Source organism: Balaenoptera musculus, chromosome 9 (assembly GCF_009873245.2).
Source record: "Balaenoptera musculus isolate JJ_BM4_2016_0621 chromosome 9, mBalMus1.pri.v3, whole genome shotgun sequence".
Classification (NCBI taxonomy): Eukaryota; Metazoa; Chordata; class Mammalia; order Artiodactyla; family Balaenopteridae; genus Balaenoptera; species Balaenoptera musculus.
This window is the reverse complement of record NC_045793.1, coordinates 35,967,137-35,988,677: the sequence shown is the minus strand read 5'-3', so window position 1 is coordinate 35,988,677 and position 21,541 is coordinate 35,967,137. Positions and strand designations below refer to the sequence as shown.

Genomic DNA, 21,541 nt, shown 5'->3' with positions numbered 1-21,541 from the left:
TGTATGCGATTTTAATACAATGATTGTAATAAAGCAGTATTCACATATTGAAGGTTTTAACCCTGATAACGTCAGGAAATTTTTTTTTTCTGAACAACTACTATGTGCAAAAAACATTTTGCCAGATTGTGGAAGATCAGAGTAAATGAAGCACAGTCATTTCTCTAGTCTGGTTTTAGTGTAAATAATCACAATAAAAGGCAGAATGGGATAAATAGAATAAACAAAGTAAAGTGAAGGCATAGAAAAGAAACTACTGCTAATCCAAGCATCTGGAGATTATTTCACAGAGGCGGCCCCCCTATTGAGCCTTGAACGATGGGGAGAGTTTGGGTAGATTTTGGTGTTTGCCAACACAGTGCACTCCAGGCTGAGAGAAATGAAAAAGGTAAACTAGTGGGAAACAGAAGTGGCAGATATGCTCAAAGGGTAGTAGGTGTCCCACTGGTACTGATGAGTGCTGTGAAGAGATGTCTGAGGAGATGGACCTGCAAAGGGGTTGAGGTTAGGTTGCTCTAGACCTTGAATTTAAAGTAAGGAAAATAAACTGTTTTCTGTTGGATTGGGAAACCTTTTTAGTGTTTGACAAGGGTAGTGACATGATGAGATTTGTATTTGGGGAAGATAATTCTGGCAACAATAAGTAGTATTGATTGGAGAAGGAAAACATTAGAGGCTGAAGACCACTTCAAAGACAGTAACAATAGTCCAAATGAAAAATGGTGAAGTTAGAAATTCGGACTTGAGGAAATGTGAATGGCCAAGAGGGAGTGGGACTGGAGAGGCATTGTAGGAATGATTGGGCGGTAGTTACTGACTGATTGAAAATAGAATTGAGGTAGAAGGAGGAGTAAAAATTACCTTAGGGTATTGAGCTTGGCTGAGTGGGAAGATAATGGTGCCTGTTCAATGAGACAGTATCCACAGCAAGAGAAGCAGCTTTGCAGGCTCAGGATTAAGCATTGAGTTTGGGTGAGGTCTAGTTATCTGTGTGTGTACAACTGGCAGCTTTATTTTCAGATCTTGAACTCAGAGAAGGTAAGTACATGTACTTTATGGGTCATAAGAGAAGCTTGCCAAAGCCAACTCACAGTCAAACTTCCTAGAATTTTCAAGAAATTTCTGCATTCTCAAGACCTATGAAAACTTTAAACATTTTGTGAAATTGGAGCCCACCTGAGCTACCTTTTGCCTTTGTCTGTCCTCTTATTCTGAACCATGAGGTCAGTAGTAATCAGAAAACTGATTTATCTCATTAATTGCTTGTGGCTAGTTTTTGAAGCTATCTGAGTCCCCTTCCCTTTGCCCTCTCTTCATTCTCTCTTTGTACATAGAGTCAGAAACAGCAACATGATTGGGAAAATGAGCCGGATGTTGTACAGAGTGAGCCTGTGGTGACATAATGCATTGTAGTCTGGAGAGACACCCTCACAAATAAAGCCATGGAGGTGGGAGTAAACACAGAGCCTTGGTAACAGTGTGCTTAGAGGGAATGGGTTTTCCATGCCCATAATAATCGAATTAGAGGAAAACCAATATTGAGTGCTTACAGAGTGTCAAGTACTGTGGTAACCCTTCGTACGCATTATCTCATTTAATGCTGACAATTAATGAGGTTTTTATATTATTATCCCCCTTTTACTTATAAGGAATCTGAAGCAGAGAGAATTTAAATGACTTGGCCACATTAGCTTTGCTGGTGAGACTTGGGACATTCATCCAACATGGCTGACTCTAGAGCCCACCTTCTAACACCAATGCTCTTTTATTATATGAACATGTCAGAGAGGAGAGGAGTAAGAATTCTATCTTGATCCAGCAGAGCTACACTAGATGAAAGCCCACCAAAATCAAGCTAGTTTTGTAAAGCCATGGGTACAAAACTGAGAAGATTCAATCTTATCCCATGTGGATAAAGACTCTGGGAAACTATAATCCACCAACCTGTCTGTTGGCAAGTGCAAGGCTAAATACATCACTGCTTAAGAAGGAAAAGATGGGGGCTTCCCTGGTGGCACAGTGGTTGAGAATCTGCCTGCCAATGCAGGGGACACGGGTTCGAGCCCTGGTCTGGGAAGATCCCACATGCCGCGGAGCAACTAGGCCCGTGAGCCACAATTGCTGAGCCTGCGCGTCTGGAGCCTGTGCTCCGCCACAAGAGTGGCCGCGATGAAGAGTGGCCCCCGCTCGCCGCAACTAGAGAAAGCCCTCGCACAGAAACGAAGACCCAACACAGCCGTAAATAAATAAATAAATAAATAAATACCCCCCCCCCCAAAAAAACAAGAAGTCATTAGGAAGGCTATAAAAAAAAAAAAAAAAGAAGGAAAAGATGGAAAAATGTAGAAGAAGAGGAAAGAAGTCCTTTATACTAACTGGGAAGAAGAATGCATTCAGGCTTTACTGCATCATCCAAAAGAAAAAAAATGTAAACATGTTTGGCATCTTCAATAGGATTCAAGAAAACACGGGTTTTATAAAACAGAGAGAGCTATAAGATCAGAACAGGTTGAGATAAGAAGAAAATGGTATAAGTTCGAAGAGAGTGAGATGAAAATATGATGGAATAAAGATTGCAGAGAAATTAAAGTGCAATATCAGAATCAAATTTTTCTTTGGAGATTTGGTAGTTAAAAGCTGTGCTGACACTGTAAGTCGAATCCCTAAGATGGAAGATAAATTTTTATTCTCCACAATATAAAGGACATGTATAAAAGTTGTTAAAATGTGAGACAACCATAGATAGGGTAGAGAACGGAGTTTGAACCTAAAAACAATGCGAGTTCCTGAATACAAACATTTCTTGAATGGGAGGAAATCAGAACATTTGAAATAGAAATAGTATCTAACATAAAATTCAAGAAATCATTCTTAAAAACAAATAGAAGAAATAAGGATAGGGAGAGAGAAAGAGGGAGAAAAGTGTATACCTTGATATTGGCAAATTTCTTGTAATATAAGCACAAAGGAAATAATTCTATAATTATTCATGTGGGGAGAAAAGCTTTCCTCAAATCAGATGGGTGACGTGAACTGACTTCAGATATTTTTTCCTCTCTAATACCAAGTGCCTGAAGACAATGGGACCATATCCACAGAGCACTGAAAAAAAAAAAGTCTGTAAATCAAAGTATTATCCTAGTATAGTACTTTTATAGTGCCACCAAACAACTTCCCACAAACTTAGCAAATTAAAACTACGCATTTATTATCTCACAGTTTCTATGGCCCAGGACTCTGGGTGTTGATCAACTGGGTCTTCTGCTGAGGATCATGATATACACCTATTACTTATGTAGTGATCCATGGACTGAAGATCTAGCAGCTAAGTGTATACTTTATGCAGTTCTTCATAGTTAACATACTGTGGTAACTAAATCTGAACTAAGTCGTTTGGGGGCTTATTTTATTTAGTTAAACTATTGGAACTGAAATTCTTGCATATCCGGACCATACAAAGCAAAGACTGTCTATATCTATAAAAGGAATGGGATTTGAATGGTAAAACTGTAATTTTTTAATTCTTTCTATTTTTTGGCGTTTTTAAAATGAATGTTAAGGACTGTATATTACTTTTTAAACAAAAGAAAATAAATTTCACGTTAAAAGTGGGTTTAAAAATACAAAAAAGGCACCAACTCTTGACGGTAGTGAAGATAATGGAATTATAGGTGATTTTTGTATTTTACTATTTAAATTTCAACATGGAGCATACATTATGTATATCATCTTGAAGCAATTTTTAAAGAAAGGTTACTTCTGTAAACTTTTTCTACATTTATTTACGGTATAATTTAGTCAATAAACACGAATTGAGATCTACCATATACCAGCAACATGCTAGGGACTATGTATACCTAAGTGAATAAAGCATATTTTCCACCGTACTATGTCAGGGGAGAGACAGACATTTAAACAGGTGAATTTTAAAATGGCTTAGTAGTTATTTTTAGATACTGCAGCACAAAGGACAGAGCAATAAATATAAAAATCAGACGTTTCCCAATGTGAACTGATTGACTGAAAATGAAAGGTGTCCAATAACTCAGCTTGTTTAGTTTTTGCTTATATTGTTATTCCTTTTTCAATGCTGAAGTTTCTGTAAAGAAAAAGAATTTGAGATAAAATGTATAAAATTCTGTGGTTAAAGCATAAGAAATATGTTACCTGCTATCTTTGCACATCTATAGTGAGTTTTTTAAGAGTAATCAAAAAGCCAGTGGAGTTATTTTATGATGCTTCTTTATGAATATGCCTAAAGAAACACACATGCAAACTCTGTTTGCATTATTGGGGACATATGAAATGAAGTTTGTTCTGATTCTTTTTGTTTGTTTGTTTGTTTTCTTCTTTGGAAACAGGGATTTTTACTGAGCCACCCAGGTGAGCAGTTTCAAAAATTCTGATCGAATCCCAACTGTACTCATTTTCAGTTTAGTATTTAAGGGGCTAGTATGTTGAAAAGACCATAGGGAAAGCATTATGTTATATTTTTGATGCCCTCGGAAACACCTCTGTGTTCCTGTTTCCTAGTCGCCACATCCTACAACACCACTCAGAGGAAACATAGCTGGTGTGTGGAGGAATATTCCTTCATTAATTTATTCTTCAAAATCATTTTTGATTATATCTATTTTGTGTCAAATACCACATTAAGCCCTGAGTACACAGCATTAAACATAATGGTCTAGCCTTCCATACAAAGCTTAGGAAGAAGTAGCCTAAAGCATGATACACTTAGCTAAATTCACAGGACCTAGCTTCATTCTGAATACTTTTTCACGGCTTCAAAGGCCTCCGGGAAGTTTTTATCTCCATGCGTCCACCCCATCCAACCTCAAGCTGGTATTTAGTTATAGTTGCGATTCCTTTTTTGTTCTTTCCAAAGGGAACCATCTTTACTGACAGCATCTAGGTAGTAACCAAACCATGACAATTAAATCCTTAGAGATTTTGATCTAAGATAATGATAACCATATCGTCTCAATGTGAACAAATAATGCTGCCCTCACGGGTAAAGGTGTACAGAAAAAAGTTCAGAAAGTGGGGGAGGGAGGAAGTGGGACAGAGTAAGGTAGGCTAGGGGGTGGGGAGCAAAAAGGAAGAGGGTTGAGAATAGAATAATAATAAAAAGCAATTTAGATTCATTATGAAAAACTTTTTCAAAGCTACTTTTTTAGGGAGTCTATAAAAGTTAATTATATGAAAAAACACTATAGCAAAGGGTTTAAAAATTCCTAGATATGAGGCTGGATATAGTTCATACCAGCATGTTTCTTTCCTCTTAGTTTCACATGACAAAAATGGAAAGAGGTACATAGGCCTCTTAGGAACTGAGGGTTTGATATCCTGGATTTGATCCAGAAGATCCTGAGACTGGGGGGATGGGACCTAGAATGCTCACTTCCCTAATGGGAAGAATTGCTAGTATTCTAGTATTCTCACCCTTCATATATTCTGACTGTTCTAATATGGGACCTAATCTTTTCCACATCTCTGTCTAGGATTCAGAGGTTATAGATTGACAAGTCTGTAGGTTTAGAAGCTTTGTGAAGTACATGCTGGCAAAACAATATTATCTTCTCTCGGGAAGTGAATGAGTGAATAAATGAGGTTCTGTAAAGGTTTGGATAAATCCCTGATTAATAGATTCAGAACTAGTGTTCAAGAGAAGGTTAAGAGTGTTGGAGGTGTAGTCTTTTGAGGGAAATGGAATGTCAGGAAGCCTGACTCTAAAATAGTGATACCTTTAAGTGACAGAATACAGGGCTTGATACACACTTTGGCACTTTTTATATTCCTATAACCAAAGGATTAGTAACTGTCTACCTCTTCCAGGTTTTGTCAACTGTATAAGACAAAGCATTTATCAAGCCCTTGATATCCGCAGATGAAAAAAGTACGTTAGGGATATAAATTCTATTCCCATGGTATCCCTGAAGAGATCTGATACATTTTATCTAATTTTCCTCTCATCACCTGTTTATTTCAAATCAGAATTCTTGCTTATTAATACTATTTTGGAACACTTTTTTAATATATTCCACTGGAAAACCTCACTAGCCTGACAAGATCTTTAAACATTACTGCGGCACGAGGGTCACAGCTAAGTTACTTTGTCTTATTACGTCAGTGGTTTTGCTCAGAGGATTTTTTTATAATAATTTAAAACTGGTGGGAAGTACTTACCAATATGTATTTTGCATTTGGTTAACTCTTTGAGGCATTATTCTTGGGACATATTTCTTTTAAAGAGCTGTGAGTTCCTTATAACCTTAATGTGCCCTATAACTGCTTTTTAAAATTCTTTATTTTTTAAAATTAAAATGTCTATATCGTTTAAAACTGAAAAAGCATAAAAAGCAAAAAACTGAGTAATCCATAGCGAGCTTCCTCATTCATTGTATGACTGCATGGTATTCCACTGATGGATGTCATTTAGCCAGTCTATTGATTGTCACCTGGGATGTTTCTAATTTGTTGCTAACAAAAATGCATCAATGAATAGTTTTGAACAAATGTCACTTCACATATACACAAGTATAACTGAGGAAAGTTTTAGAACTGAAATTCCTAGGTCAAAGAATGTGTTTATTTGTAATTTTGATAGATATTACCCAAATGCTATCTGTAAATCTGTTGCCATTTTATATTTCCGTAAGCTAGTGTCTACTTTCCACAACTTTACCATCACGGTGTTATTTAACAATCTGATCTTTCCCAATCTGATAGGCTTCTCAGAATATCTTTAATTAGCTTTCTTTTATTTTGAATTATGTTGGATATATATCCATATGTAAGAGACGCTTTTTTCTGCAAACTGTTTAGTACTTGGCCCATTTTTTCTATTGGATTGTTGGTCTCTTTCTTCTTGATCTATAGGCACTTTCACATATTAGGGAAATACGAAATACAATTGTCATCTCTAATTTATCATTTACCTTTAATTTGATTTTGGTTTTTACTATGCAGATTTTTTGAAATGAAGTTGAATTTATTGGTCCTCTTTTTATGGCGTCTTAGTTTTGTGCCATGGTTACTAGATCTTTCCTCCTCCGAGATTATACAACAGTTACTCCAGGTTCATCGATGTTGTGGCAGATGACAGGATTTCCTTCTTCTTTCAGGCTGCATAATATTCTATTGTATTTATTTACCACATCTTCTGTATCCCTTTGTCTGTTGACAGACACTTAGGTTGTTTCTCTACCTCGGCTATAGTGAATAATAATTCAGTTACCTGGTAGAACAGATATCTCAAGATGATTATTTCATTTCCTTTGGATAAATACCCAGAAATGGGATTGCTGGATCATTTCACAGTTCTATTTTTAGTTTCTTGAGGACCCTCCATACTGTTTTCCATAGTGACTATGCCAATTTACCTTTCCACCAACAGTGCACAAGGGTTCCCTTGTCTCCACATTCACACCAGCATTTATCTCATCTTTTTGATAGTAAACATCCTAACAGGTGTGAGGTGATATCTCGTCGTTGTTTTGATTTGCATTTTGCATTTCCCCGATGATTAGTGAAGATGAGTACCTTTTCACATACCTGTTGGCCATTTGTATATTTCCTGTGGAAAAATGTTTATTCAGACCCTTTGTCCATTTTTAAAGTGGGTTATTCGGGGTGCTTTTTTTTTTGCGATTCAGTTTTATGAATTTCTTATATATTTTGGATATTAACCCCTATCAGATATGTGGTTTGCAAATGTTTTCCTCTTCTGTAGACTGCCTTTTCATTTCATTGATGGACTACCTGTTGTTTTGCTGTTGTCTCCTTCTACCTACTAAAGAACTTTGCTCCACCTTTTTCTCATGTTCCTGCAGCACTTCCCTCACTACTAGTCTACTTACCTCAACATAGAAACACGCCCCAGGTCTTCTGTCTTAAAAAATTAAGACTCTCTGAAATCCACACACTCTTATGGTTTGACAGTTCACCTTCATCATAACCTGCTCGATTAAAAGGATGGTCTACTATCTCCAATGTATTACTGCCCCTTTACTCCTCATCATTCTATAATCTGACTTCTGACCAACCTTCCCCTGAGGTTATTTTTACCCATTTCAGTAACCTCCACATTAACCAAGACAAGGAACATTATCTCATCCTTATCTTAACCTGTTCACTTCATCTGACTTTGTTGATCAAGATTTCTTTCTAAAACACTCTCTTCTCTTGGATTTTATACCTTTCTGCTGGTTTCAAAAGAGACTGCTCAAGCTAGGTCTTCTCAATATCCTCTCTAGGCTCTGATTCCTCTCTGTATCCTCAAATGACAAATGTTTACTTTCCCCTTTAGATTACTTTCTATGATTGTCATATAAGTTATTAGTTGCATGATTAGTGATTTGCTGCCTATGTCCTCTATTAGGATGTGAACAGGGATTGTATTGGGCCCTTGCTGAGCTCTTCAACCTTACCTCCACCTCATTCCCTTTGCTCCAGATCAAGTTCAAGTTTAGTGTGAGCTTCTTCTCCATTAGTTTGAATCCTCTTTGATCCTATTTAATATGTGGCTTTTTCTCATCCTTCAGGTCTTAGCTTAAATGCTACCTCTCAGAGAGGTGTTCCGTAACCCTACTAAGATGATCTGCCTTATTATTCCTTGTTTAACACCTTCTTTATTTCCTTCTAGAACATATCAAAATTTGTGATTATTTTACGTATTTCACCAGTTTACTGATTTAATTTATTTCTTCTCCACTAGAGTATTAACTTTTCAAGGACAGTTTTTGTTCCTATAGTATTAGCTCCTAGTATGTGTCTGGCATACATTAGCTGATTAATAAACATGTGTTGATGGAAGGAAGAGAGGAAGGAAGGAAAGAAGAAAGGAAAGGAAAGAGGGAGGGGGCAAGAAGGAAGGTCAGTTATACTGGTTCACCGTCATTTCCCCAGCACCTAGCACAGGGACTTTCACATTATTAGTGTTTGATAAATATTTGTTTAGGAAATTAACCACCCCAGAATTTTATCCTCAGTCCTCTGCTCTCCTTGGTCTACACAACCCATACAGATTCGTGGGTAACTTCACCTACACTATTATTTCAAATACCATTGATATGCTAATGACTGCCAAATCCAAGTCTGAGGCCACTACTCTCTAGTTCAAGAACCACATATTTAGCAGCCTGGATACCACAGGGCCCTTAAACTCAGCATGCCCAACATTAAACATATTGCCTTCCTTTCCTCTCAAAACTAATTCTCTTCCTGTATTCTCTACCTTAATCAATGAGACCATCATCTGCTCAGGTACCTTGTGGTTGTCTAGATTGCTCCTCTTCTTTCACAGCTTCTGCATATAATCAATCAAGTCCTGTATGTTCAAATTCCTTACCATCTCTCAGCCCCTCCTTTCCTCTCTAGCCCATGCAAGTAATCTAAAATGTCCATGATAACCCCTCACTAGCATTATTGCCATGGATAGTCCTAAAATTCAAATCTGGTCCTATCACTTTTCTTAAACTCTTCAGGATCCCCATGTTTCCCGACCCTCTATTCATATAATGCTTGTAGAAGAAATTTTTAACTTCTAAATTTAGTAGCCTGGCCCTTTCACCATCTGGCTCCTACCTACCTATACTACGTGTACCCCACACTCCAGTCATAAGGAATGATTTTTTATTGCTTTCACCCATGCCTCATTTCTGCTTAGAGAAGTCTTTCAATGTCCTTGATTCCAACTCATCCATTAAAACCCAACTTAAGCGTTATCTCTTCTTGAAAGCCTTTCCTCATTATGCTGTGCTGATATCTGTTTTATTTCTTCTGTACATTCTTCTATCATGATGCTTGCCACACTGAACTATAATTGTGCATTTACTTACCTTGCCTTCTGCCATCACAAGTTAGCAGGCGTTGGTTGGATGAATGAATGACTGCAGGAAGGTTTACTCTTCAAGAAGTTATATAACAAGTAGAAATTGTGGTTAGAGCCAAAGTTGGAGGAAGATTAACATCTAGATACCAAAAAAACCTGACTTACTAGTACAGATTAAACCAAAAACAGGGGATGGGGCCTAAGACACAAGGGGTTTTGTGAGCAAGAGTTAGAACCCAAACATTTAGAAACCAAATAACAGGTACCGGTAGAAATTGATGCAAAATAGCCCTTATCAGGCTTAGGCTACTCTGAGACCAGGTTTGGGTTTGACAAGGACACACTTTCTCAGACAAAGTTTGCTGCTGCACAACCAACAAAACCAAAATCTTTAGCTTGGCATGTATTTTGTACCAGAATATTCCTTTTGAATAAATAGTAGAATGCATAAATGTATTTTATGTGAACATAGTAATGTTCACAGAACGCTATTACCAGATACCACGTATCACTTTTTTTTTTTTACTTTTACTTTCTGATATAAACCCCTCAGGATTCAGTGTAGATTATGAGATCCCCAACGATTTTAATGTTTTTAGATCTTAAGTCTGAGTGGAGATTACAGAGAAGATAGCCTCTCTTAGCATTCCAGTTGTATAAACTGAGGCCAATTATTATGTATAATGAAGTCTCTTTGAAGGAAAAATTCATTTGGGTAAAGAGGGAAGGTAGATAATTTGAGTGGTTACTGTGTGTTATCTATTTACATGCATTATTATAATTATCAGAATAACCAAGTAAAATGGATATTCTTACTTTAATTTTACTGATAGAGGAATAGTGTCTCAGAGAAGTTAAGTAGCTTGACCAAAGTGACAAAGCAAACAAGTGAGAGATTCAACATTCAGTTCGAATTATTCTGGTTTCAGAGTCTGACACGGCATCCAGGCTTTTTGTTGCTATCTGCATCTTCATTAGTGTTGTTTTTATCATCATTCGAAAGAAGAAATATTTGTATTTGCGTTATCTGTTTGACCCTCTGGTGTGGTGTAAATGTATGGAAAATGAAATGGCCACTTGTGAAAAGAAACTTGAATACTAGTCCTATTATCTTCACTAATCATTAAATAGCTATCTGTGTAAAACCAAACTAGAGGCATCTTTTCAATCAGTAGGTCCAGTTTTATCACTTAGATTTCATCTATAAAGAGTAATCATTTTTAATATATCTTCTAAGTAGAATTTAACTGTGTTTTCATGGTACTGTGACAGTTTATATTGGATTTGAAACATGGGTTCTGAATCTAGGAACTTAAATCTGCATTAGGTATAATATAAAAGAGAATAAAGAAACAGTAATTTATAACAAATAAGCTTCATTGAGAATTGAATGTGATGCTATTTCAGGAAATGTTATTAGGCTTTTTTATTTATGAAAATTTGTTAGGCCGTTGTGATTTAAAAATTGCAGTGGTGGAATTTGTATATCCATTTTTTTTTTTAAGAAACTGTATTATCCTTTGGGCCAAATTATTCTTTCCAGATTTCTATCCAGTTAGCCATAATATTTGAAAGTGTGATAAACTAGCTATCAAAGTCCTGGCCAAAAGTACCAAATGTGAGAATAACATTTTCTCCTTAGTCTTGCCCTGATGGACCTCTTGTGAATAACTGACCATGGCTAGAAAAATGATATCACCAAATCAGAATGTTTTCTTTCATTCAGTCATGGTATTATATTCAGTGTAGCAGGAAATAGTTTTGCATGACAGTACACATGTAAATGTCATTGCATATGTCGTTTATGGTGTGCAGGGTTGTTATGCAAGATTCACAGTGATCACTGGGGAAAATTGTCTCTGATACACTAAATAAAACGGGCTTAGTAAAAATTGCTAGCAATTTTTTTCTAGACATATAATGACATGGTAAGAGCACAAAACAAAACTACCAGCAACAAACCATTTCTCAAGCTGTAATATCTACAGGACAAGTGATCTAAATTGCTGAAACAAGGGGAGTTCATCACTGCACTGCAAAAGAACTTGAAATATAACCTAAAGGCAAGTGAAGTACTGATTCCAAGCTTTGAAATAACAGCAACAAATTTACCTACAGACAGAAGATGCATGGAAGCAGTAAACGAATTATACAAGTCTTACACATGCAATCTGATTATTCTGACCAAAGTGTTAATTGGATCCTAACTGCCAGATCTGATATCTGTGGTCTTGTAGTGGGAAACCTTTCAAAGTGATGAACTGTAATTCACTGAGCTGCTTGAAGCACTTGTAATTTACTGCATGTCATGCTATGAAGAGGCTGACCTAATGGACTTTACATTACCTATAACGCTAGAAACCTTTCAACAAGACTAGTTGGTAAAAAGTAATCGTGGAAGTCTATTGAGACAGGATGAGCAAAACTCTGTCTTAAACACAGCTTTATAATCTCCAGGAAAGTCAGTTATTAAACAAAATAGGTGCAACTAAGGAAAAAATAGTACTCTATCCAACATAATTTACAACAGTATGATATCTCATAATGTGAAATTAAATAGTGGTATAAGATATAAATAGGACTCAGGGTAGTTTTATAATCTAACCTAAATGCTATAGAATATGTCAGGTTTAAGCTATTCATGGATCAAATTCCTATGCTTTCATAAAAAATAGTATTTCATAATAACTGGATTTTATATCTACCTTACACTCTCATATGTCTTAAAAGTTAGAGTGAAATGTCTTAGGTATGAGAGGAGTAGGGCTACGCTATATTAGCCAAGTAGGGAGACTGTTTTGAGGCTGAATTCTTGACACAACTCTCCCACTTACTATTTGTTGTTTAAAATGTGAGGTCTTGCTTTAACTTTTCAGTACATCTTTTTGATAGATCTTTTTGCAATTCTGGTTCATTAATTCTTTCTATAAATTTATTTATTTGTTTGTTTATTTATTTATTTATTTTCTGGCTGCATTGGGTCTTCGTTACTGTGTGCGGGCTTTCTCTAGTTGCGGCAAGTGGGGGACACTCTTCGTTGAGGTGCGCGGGCTTCTCATTGCGGTGGCTTCTCTTGTTGTGGAACACGGGCTCTAGGCATGCGGGCTTCAGTAGTTGTGGCATGCGGGCTCAGTAGTTGTGGCTCACGGGCTTAGTTGCTCCGTGGCATGTGGGATCTTCCCGGACCAGGGCTCGAACCCGTGTCCCCTGCATTGGCAGGCAGATTCTTAACCACTGTGCCACCAGGGAAGTCCCATTAATTCTTATTATATGTTTATTAACTACATTCCAAACAGTTGTCTCTCTCGTATATTGTGCTCAAGTTTGGATGTCAATTTCTGTGCATGAAATCCTTACACAATTTCTATAGCTAATCGGCTACAACTGTTCTAGGAGATGTACTAATGAAAGAATTTGCTTTGGTTATACATTATAGAAATGCTAGCTTATTTTTAATTTATTTTAAAAATTTGATTAGCAATATCTTTTGAACATCTATAAAGACTCTCTATGGGAAAGGTAACTTAACAGTATTTTTCTAATAGTGGGGGTAGACGTTTTGCCTTGCATATAAGGCAAAAAGTGTAGTTCGGAATACTTGGTTTTTTCACCAAGATACGTATGTTACCATTGTTTATTCTAATATACTGTGAATGTTAAGCTACCCACAGCCTGGCAACATGAACTAATCTTTGACCTGTACAGATTAGTCAGGGCATTCACAAAAAGTAATTGCTAAGTCATCGGGGCAATACTCTCAGTAAATCTACCTCAGTTTTCCCTTTTCTTCCTGCCTTCTTCCATTGAAGTTGGCCTCTATCAGTTAGACAGACAGCCTCATCAGCAACTCCAAGTGCAGTGAGAGCATCTTAATGATCTGAAATTCTTCTGAGAAGTTGCTGATGTTTTCTCATCAGGATCCAATTTAGAGAGCTTGTTCCATTCTTGAACTTTGGAGCCAAAGAAAAGCAAGTCAGTTTGTTGCCTTCTCCATGGTGAGCTAGAAAGCCAAATCAGTGTACCCAGCTGCAGGAGGTTTTTGAAGAGTGTGAGTCTTTGTCAAGAAACACTTAAAAATCATCAGTAACTACTTCTCCCTATAGAAAAATATGTCCCCTTTGTGAGACCCAGAAAGAATGTCCACTTTATTGAAAATGATTGCAATATTTACGGTTTCTCAAAATATAATTAAATACCTTCAAACAGGCTAAATATTTTATTGCCTTGCAGTGGCGTAACTGACTGAAAAGAGTCACAACCAACGGCTCTAGTAATGTTGGGGATAGACTGTTTCATACATTTGTGCTTCAGTAGACGCACTGTTGGTAATTTTACTATTTCAGTAGTAGAGTTCAGTGTAAAGCACAAAAAGCTGAGAGACTGTAATAACTGAGGTTCTACTGTTCATTTTATGTGCAGATGTTTATGGTGAGACTTTCATAAATGCTTATTACTGTTAGCCCTTCTAAGTGTAATTTTCAGAAGAAAAAAAAAATTCTGCAATTCAACTACCATTCCTTTCTATTCACCACACTTGTCAATCAGCGAGTTGCTGTATCTACAGGAATGGAGGTGTTATAGTCTGGCAATTATCATGTCATATACTTGAAAATGTAAATGAATGTGTGTGTAAAATTAAATTTATGGGTTGTCAGCGAAGAATAAGAACCAGGAGAGCAATTACTTCTCTGCTTTCATCTTTTGAGCTCTGATACATCAAGCAGAAAGCCATGCAGCTAAATGTTGGAATTAGCATTGTGCAGGTCCTGGAATGAATGGGCTAGTGTCTTTTGCTGCCTTTTCTGGCTCTTTGTTTTGGAGAGCAGTGAAATTAAGATGATTATCATCCATCAATCTATGAGAGCGCCTATGAAAGCATGAAAGGATCTTCCTTCTCATATTTATTTTTGCTTTCTTAGAGAGTTGTCTTTTATTAAGACAGCTTGCTTTTTGTTGAAACTAATATTATTTGGGATAATTTGGTGAGCTCCATCAAAATCACAATTGTTTTGTTTTTGTATCTGGTGTCTTAAAATTCATTTTTTAAATTTAAAAGGAAATATTTATGAACGTAGACAAATAAACAGGATGAACTGTTAGCACAGTCCCTGAAAACTAGTCTCCCAGTGATTTTGAGCAAGATCTTAATTCCAGGGAATGGCTCTAGCCTGCTAGATAGATCCACATTTTAAGTTACTAAACATAAAAGAAGACAGCATTTTCATAAATGAATATATCTTTCTACAGTGCAACCCCCTCTCAAATTGGTTGAGTACTCAAGTATTCTAATTCTGTGTAATTATTGATTACATTCTAGTTTTTAAAACTTAAAATAAAACCAGGCACTCCAGTTGCAAAGTGTTATTGATTTTGTTTGTATTCTGCTCTTATCATCTGTTAAGCATTAGCGTTCTGTGGGTTAAGTTTGGAAAGAATAAGGAATAAGTGTAAGATATTCAGTAACTTCTTTCCAATGATTTTAGGAGCCTAATGAACAATGGTGCAGATTTGTTTGAATATGAATGTGCAGTGGGATGGAGTTTGACCTTCAGCTGTGATTTCAGTTCGTCAGGATTAGTCAAGCTAGGCGATCAAGACTGCTAATGCATAATGATTTATAAAATGAAAAATGTGTAGTGACCATGCAAATGTTTCAGCTAATCAAAGAGAGGAACTTTAGCTTTCAGAAGAAAGAAAAACAAGGGCATGTCAAGGCCTAAACCAAAGATGTATGTAAAATAATCTGAGCAGCTTGATTAGCCAGAGTGAGATTAGAAGTTGCATTTTTGGTCTTTAAACATATGGTGTAGCATATTATATATCACCTCTCCATAATCTCTGTAACAACATGCCTATATGAACAGCCTCATTTTCACCAGTAGTACAAAGAAAAGACTTGACTCTCTTCTGAAGTATTTGTGTATAACTAAGAGAAGGGTAAAGTTAGACAAACTCTACTTTCCAAGACAGAAAACACTCTGCTTTATCAAAGTGATTAGATGGATGTTAAATTAAAACTAATGTCTTAAAGTATAGTAGAAACTAAGGGGTGATGAATCATGATGAAAAGGCATCTCAGTGTCTGATTGCACTGTGCCGTGCTTTCTGTTGTTCCTGTCACACTATTTCTCTGCTGCTAAAAGATTGCATTAAATAGCAGTGTGCACTGTCCATCCCAGATCTCTTTAAATACTCCTGTTCAGTACTTGATGAAAAGCTTACAAATACCACTCAATTCATCGTCAGTTCTTTTTGATACCATAAAACCAGGAAGCTTTTGAAAGGCTATTATTATGATAGACATTATACATGTAACCAGGGCTTGAATTTGGACCAAGGCTGGCAATGCAATACAATAGTTTATGTTAAAATAAACTATAGATATAGGTAGTATAGAGATGGAAGAAGTGAACAGAAAAAAATTTATCAAAGAATGTACAATCACATATTTCCTATCAATAGTCTGTTATAATAGGAGCAGATACTATAATATGAAAACCAATTTTGCATTTTTATACAAGTAGTTAATCTTAATAGAGCTTTTTTTTAAAATTTTTTTTAAGTACCAGGGCCTGGAGATCGGGACTTCTTTTTATCTTCAAATTTTAAGTGAAAAATAAAGGGATGTGTGAACCAGTATTTGGCAGACCATGTTAACAAGGAAATGGTGTTTTCCACTTTAAATCTCATCCACAGGTTGTGGCTGTTTTTTCCAATTCACATTTAGTGAAGTAAGAATTGGACTAACATTATGCTAGGCACCTTTCCGATCACCCACACAGAACTGGGATGTTTAATTAAGTGACATGCTTAACATGCAAACCCAACACATTCAGAAATGCTCCAGCTGAACTAGATTTTAAAAAGACGATTTGCTTATTGTAGCAAATTAAAAGTTTGATCCATTTTCATAAGTCTTACACTAACTCTTGAAATTCATTTGAAGGGAGGCATGGTCTTTGCATTGTCTCTTAATAACTTTTTGACCCTTTCAACGAGGTACACTTAATGTAAATGCATAATTTATTTCTTAAAAAATCTGAAGTCATCAGCGACCTATTTTAGGATAATATCTAAATGCTTTTGGCTTTTACCATTTTGAGTCATTTCAAGTTTCATAATTTTTCCTCTCTCATCTCAGAATACATAACCCTGTCTTTATGTCTGTTTACCCAGTATTTCTTGGTGCACAGAGCTACATATCAAGTTGGTGCTTAATTCAGCTAATGAGAAAATAAATAAGGGTAAATGAAAGCCTTATTTGGTGCATCACTATGGGGAATTTTAGTTCTGTCAGGATAGTAAATATCAAGAGAGAAAAAAAGAAAAATCTCCCAACCAAAGTTTACTGCGTTTCTTTTCTTCACTCTTTTTTTTTTTTTTTCTTTTCTTCACTCTTGAAGAGTTTAATTGATAGACTGCAGTTTTCACTGGGACACCCATTTTAAACCAGACATTCCTTTTGATTTCATTTGGTAGCTGCATAATGTATTATGATTTCTTAGACCCAACGAGATGTTTATTTGCCTTCTCACCAGAAAACATCTAAGATAAGTTTTCCCTCCCCTCCTCTATCACACATCTAAATTGTGGTCCCTCATTAGAATATTTGCATGAATAAAAGTATATATTTAGTGGAAAATATTTCCCTAAGCTTAACACCTAACTTGTGAAGGTATATATATTTTAGAAAGTTATCCATAGACTTTCAAATCTGATGCTGCTTTTGCCTGTTTAAATATTGATAAAGTAGTAAGTATAATCTTCAAAAATAATTTATGTACTCAGTTAATCTCTATTCGTCTTTGTCAATGAATTCCTAAAGTAGCTTGCAGTAGCAAAGAAAGGTAATGGGACAGTAACAAAAGTGATAAAGGAGGAATAAAGGAAATGTGTCACTTAAAATGATTCACTTAAAAGTGGAGAAGTTCTGCATGTTCTAAACAAGGCCAGTGGAGCAGTCTACATATAACATGTAATTGACATTTGTTGTAGGAAAAACTAATTTTCTATTTAATAAAATACTTTAAATTTTTAGTAGCCTCAAATGTTTCATTTTGGATGCGCTCATGTATGTAGATTTATAGGTGATAGTATTGGCTTATTTGTAATGTTAGAAATCCCTCAGAAGTGTACTTGTGCTTTCCTATATATATAATTAATTTCAGTTTGTGTTTTGTACATATCTTATGGAAGTAGAGTGTTCAATTAGTTGATTTCTTTTTCTACATATCCTTATGTCTGTATATTGTTTGTGTTAGATGGCAGTTTCCTAGAGGGTAGGCCAGAATCTGCTTAAAATTTGCAGAATATCACATAAGTGTGATACATATGATTTTAGGATGACAATGACATGATGGTTATTTTTATGTCATAAACTTTTAAATGTAAGGAAGACACTCTCAAACCATTTCAAGAATAAAACATAATTAATTTAACCATGGTGAAAGGGCTAATGAACTCTAAAGAATGCAAAGGTAGAAAACTTGCTTAAACTTGCTTGTACATCAAATCAGTCATACTAGCAGCAAGCTATAGGGTAATATAATTTGTATAAGATGAATTCTGATTGTAAACTTGCAGTTTACAATAATAATTGCATACCTCCATTCATGTAACTTTTCTTATAAAGTGCCTTTGTTATCAGTTACACATAAAGTACTTTTACTTGTAGATAGAGTTAATTAAGTGACAATACTACATATGCTAAAAATTGGTAAGGGGCTGTTAGATGAGAGAGGTGTGACAAGTTTCTCATCACATAATAGACTTTATAGAAGGTATCTATCTATATGCATGTGTATAGCTATCTACATATATATAATCTAGCTACCCACTTATCTATCTATTTATCTGGATTGGCAGCCTTTTTAAAGTTTAACCTGTTTGTCTTTCTCTGTTCCTTCATTTCAGTTTCATTCCTTGTTATTTGGAGACAGTATGAGGTAAATTATTCCTGGAAGGAAAGGCATTTTAGTAGATAGATAATTTTTTTCCAAACTGCTTATTCTAACCATTCTTTTTGTTTATCAAAGAACAATTAAGTAGGGCTTCCCTGGTGGCGCAGTGGTTGAGAATCTGCCTGCCAATGCAGGGGACACGGGTTCGAGCCCTGGTCTGGGAGGATCCCACATGCCGCGGAGCAACTGGGCCCGTAAGCCACAATTACTGAGCCTGCGCGTCTGGAGCCTGTGCTCCGCAGCAAGAGAGGCCACGATAGTGAGAGGCCTGCGCACTGCGATGAAGAGTGGCCCCCGCTTGCCACAACTAGAGAAAGCCCTCGCACAGAAACGAAGACCTAACACAGCCAAAAATAAAATAAATAAATTAATTTTTAAAAAAAATTAAAAAAAAAAAAAAGAACAATTAAGTAAACTGACCATTAAATATTTAAACAACTAAATACATGGGCAACCCATTGGATCAATTAATTTTACAGCATACATTTCAGAATGCCTTTTATTATGATACTTTCAAGTACAGTAATCTATAGGTATGAAAGTATGTTCTAAAAAAATCCAGAAATATTTTTGAAAAGCACTTTTGAATTCCTTTCTGTTATTCTGTGATTCTTTCCCCTCATGTTACAAAATTATATCTAATTAATCCATGTTTCAAGATAGCAAGGGATAGAAAATACTCTTTCTTTAGTATGAAATATGAAGTGTTTTTTTTTGAGGGAGAGGAATTAATCCATCCTGAACTTCCTTTATTTTTTTCTTCTAACTTTTTTTTTTTTGGCTGCATTGGGTCTTCGTTGCTGCACGCAGGCTTTCTCTAGCTGCGGCGAGTGAGGGCTGCTCTTCGTTGTGGTGCGCGGGCTTCTCATCACGGTGGCTTCTCTTGCTGCAGAGCACAGGCTCTAGGTATGCGGGCTTCAGTAGTTGTGGCACGCGGGCTCATTAGTTGTGGCTCCCAGGCTCTAGAGCACAGACTCAGTAGTTGTGGCACACGGGCTTAGTTGCTCCGCGGCATGTGGGATCTTCCCGGACCAGGGCTCGAACCCGTGTCCCCTGCATTGTCAGGCGGATTCTTAACCACTGCGCCACCAGGGAAGCCCCTAACTTTGTTTTCATTATTAATTTCTCTTTTGTTTATGATATAAAGTGCCAGACTCGAAAAGTTTGAACTGTGTTAAAAATGACTCTGAGGATAAATTGTGAACCATGTCTGTTAATCTTTTTCCGTTTTCAAAGACACATGTTGTCCCAAGAATTTGTTCAAAAGTGGTGTTTATATAAATACTTGCTTTTATTTACAGTAAATGTGAATTGTTTTTTCTAGGAAAGAAAATGATTGCTTTTTCAAAGGTTGCAAACTTGGCAAGTTGACAAGTTGTCTGATTACTTGCTGGTTAGTACAAGCAGTGCCTTCAAAGAGTGTGACTGCCGCCCAACCGAGCAGATAGATGCGTCAGGCTTCTGTGCAGGAGGACTTCCTGTTCGCCTCTCTTGCCAACCTTTTCCTGTCTCTCCACAGCCTTTCTCTCTTTCTCTCAGACTTTCCCCCTGGTTTTTCCTTACTTTGTATTTTCCTTGCTTCATCTTTTCTGCTTCTTTCTCTCCCTCCTTATTTCCTTTTCTTTTTGACTCTAATTTTTACAACTTTGAAGGAGAAGGAAATGGTAGAAAGGACATTTTGAGCAAAATACTTTATTTTTCAGTTTAATGAATAACCCTTGAGTAATCTTTAGATTTCTAGACTTCCAGGTTTAAGTTTAGTTAGCTTGAAATAAGAAAACGTTTAAAGGAGAAGCTAGAATACGAGGCTTATGATCCCTTCTTGGAGAGGACCTATCTATGTAGCTATTTTCTGGGGATATGTAAGTAAGTAAATATCCTATATGAGTTACTGCAAGTACTCATGTAGTAATATGTATTACTGTGTGTATTTTTCTAGTACTGTGTATATTTTATATATATATATATTAAATTTTGAAGACAGGTTATATTTTATGAATAAGTACACTGCACATACATTCTTTTTACTAGCTTTGATAACAGATATTTAAATGTGTATTTTTCCAGTCGTTTAATCTTTATCATATCTATCTTAATCATACCTGTAAATCATGTCAAAAGGCTTTCATTTGTAGCACTATGACATTGATGAGATTATCAGTTATGAAGTGTTGAGAAAACTGACATGTAATTGTTTATTTCTAATTATGCTAGTCAAAGCAACACATCTTAGCATAATACGTAAGAGGTGTGGAACGTAAAGGTGGAATCTGATGACATCTGATGCCTCTGGAAAGCCAGTGTCTAAATACTGTGGTACCTAAAATATCATTATTAAATAGTCAAATAATATAACAATTATTCTATAAAAATGATTGGTCATCACTACTAAAGAATTTGGTAGGGATGCCATATAGCGATGAAGTAGGTTAACAGACGTTTGGTAACGTCCACTCTTTCTCCTTCTGTCTCTGTCAAGGTGCCTGTGTCGGTGGCCATGATGACTCCCCAGGTGATCACCCCTCAGCAAATGCAGCAGATCCTTCAGCAGCAAGTCCTGTCTCCTCAGCAGCTCCAAGCCCTTCTTCAGCAGCAGCAGGCAGTCATGCTGCAGCAGGTAATGTGGATTACCTGCTTCGGAGTGCTAGGACCCGTGTTGACAGTGCCATGGGCATATATGACAATTCCTTCTCCACTGGAAAGGACAACCTGTCAGCATGCTAGAACATAAATGTAGCATGTTAAT

General features: G+C 36.3%; 1 protein-coding gene across 1 annotated transcript in view; it reads left to right on the top strand.

Annotated features, from left to right (window-relative positions):
• The window catches only part of FOXP2 (forkhead box P2), a 531,741-nt gene that overhangs the window by 450,072 nt on the left and 60,128 nt on the right, over positions 1-21,541 (top strand). The window contains exon 8 of the mRNA XM_036862984.1: positions 21,275-21,412. Within this exon, the coding sequence (XP_036718879.1) occupies positions 21,275-21,412 (138 nt within the window). The remainder of the gene's footprint in view (positions 1-21,274; positions 21,413-21,541) is intronic.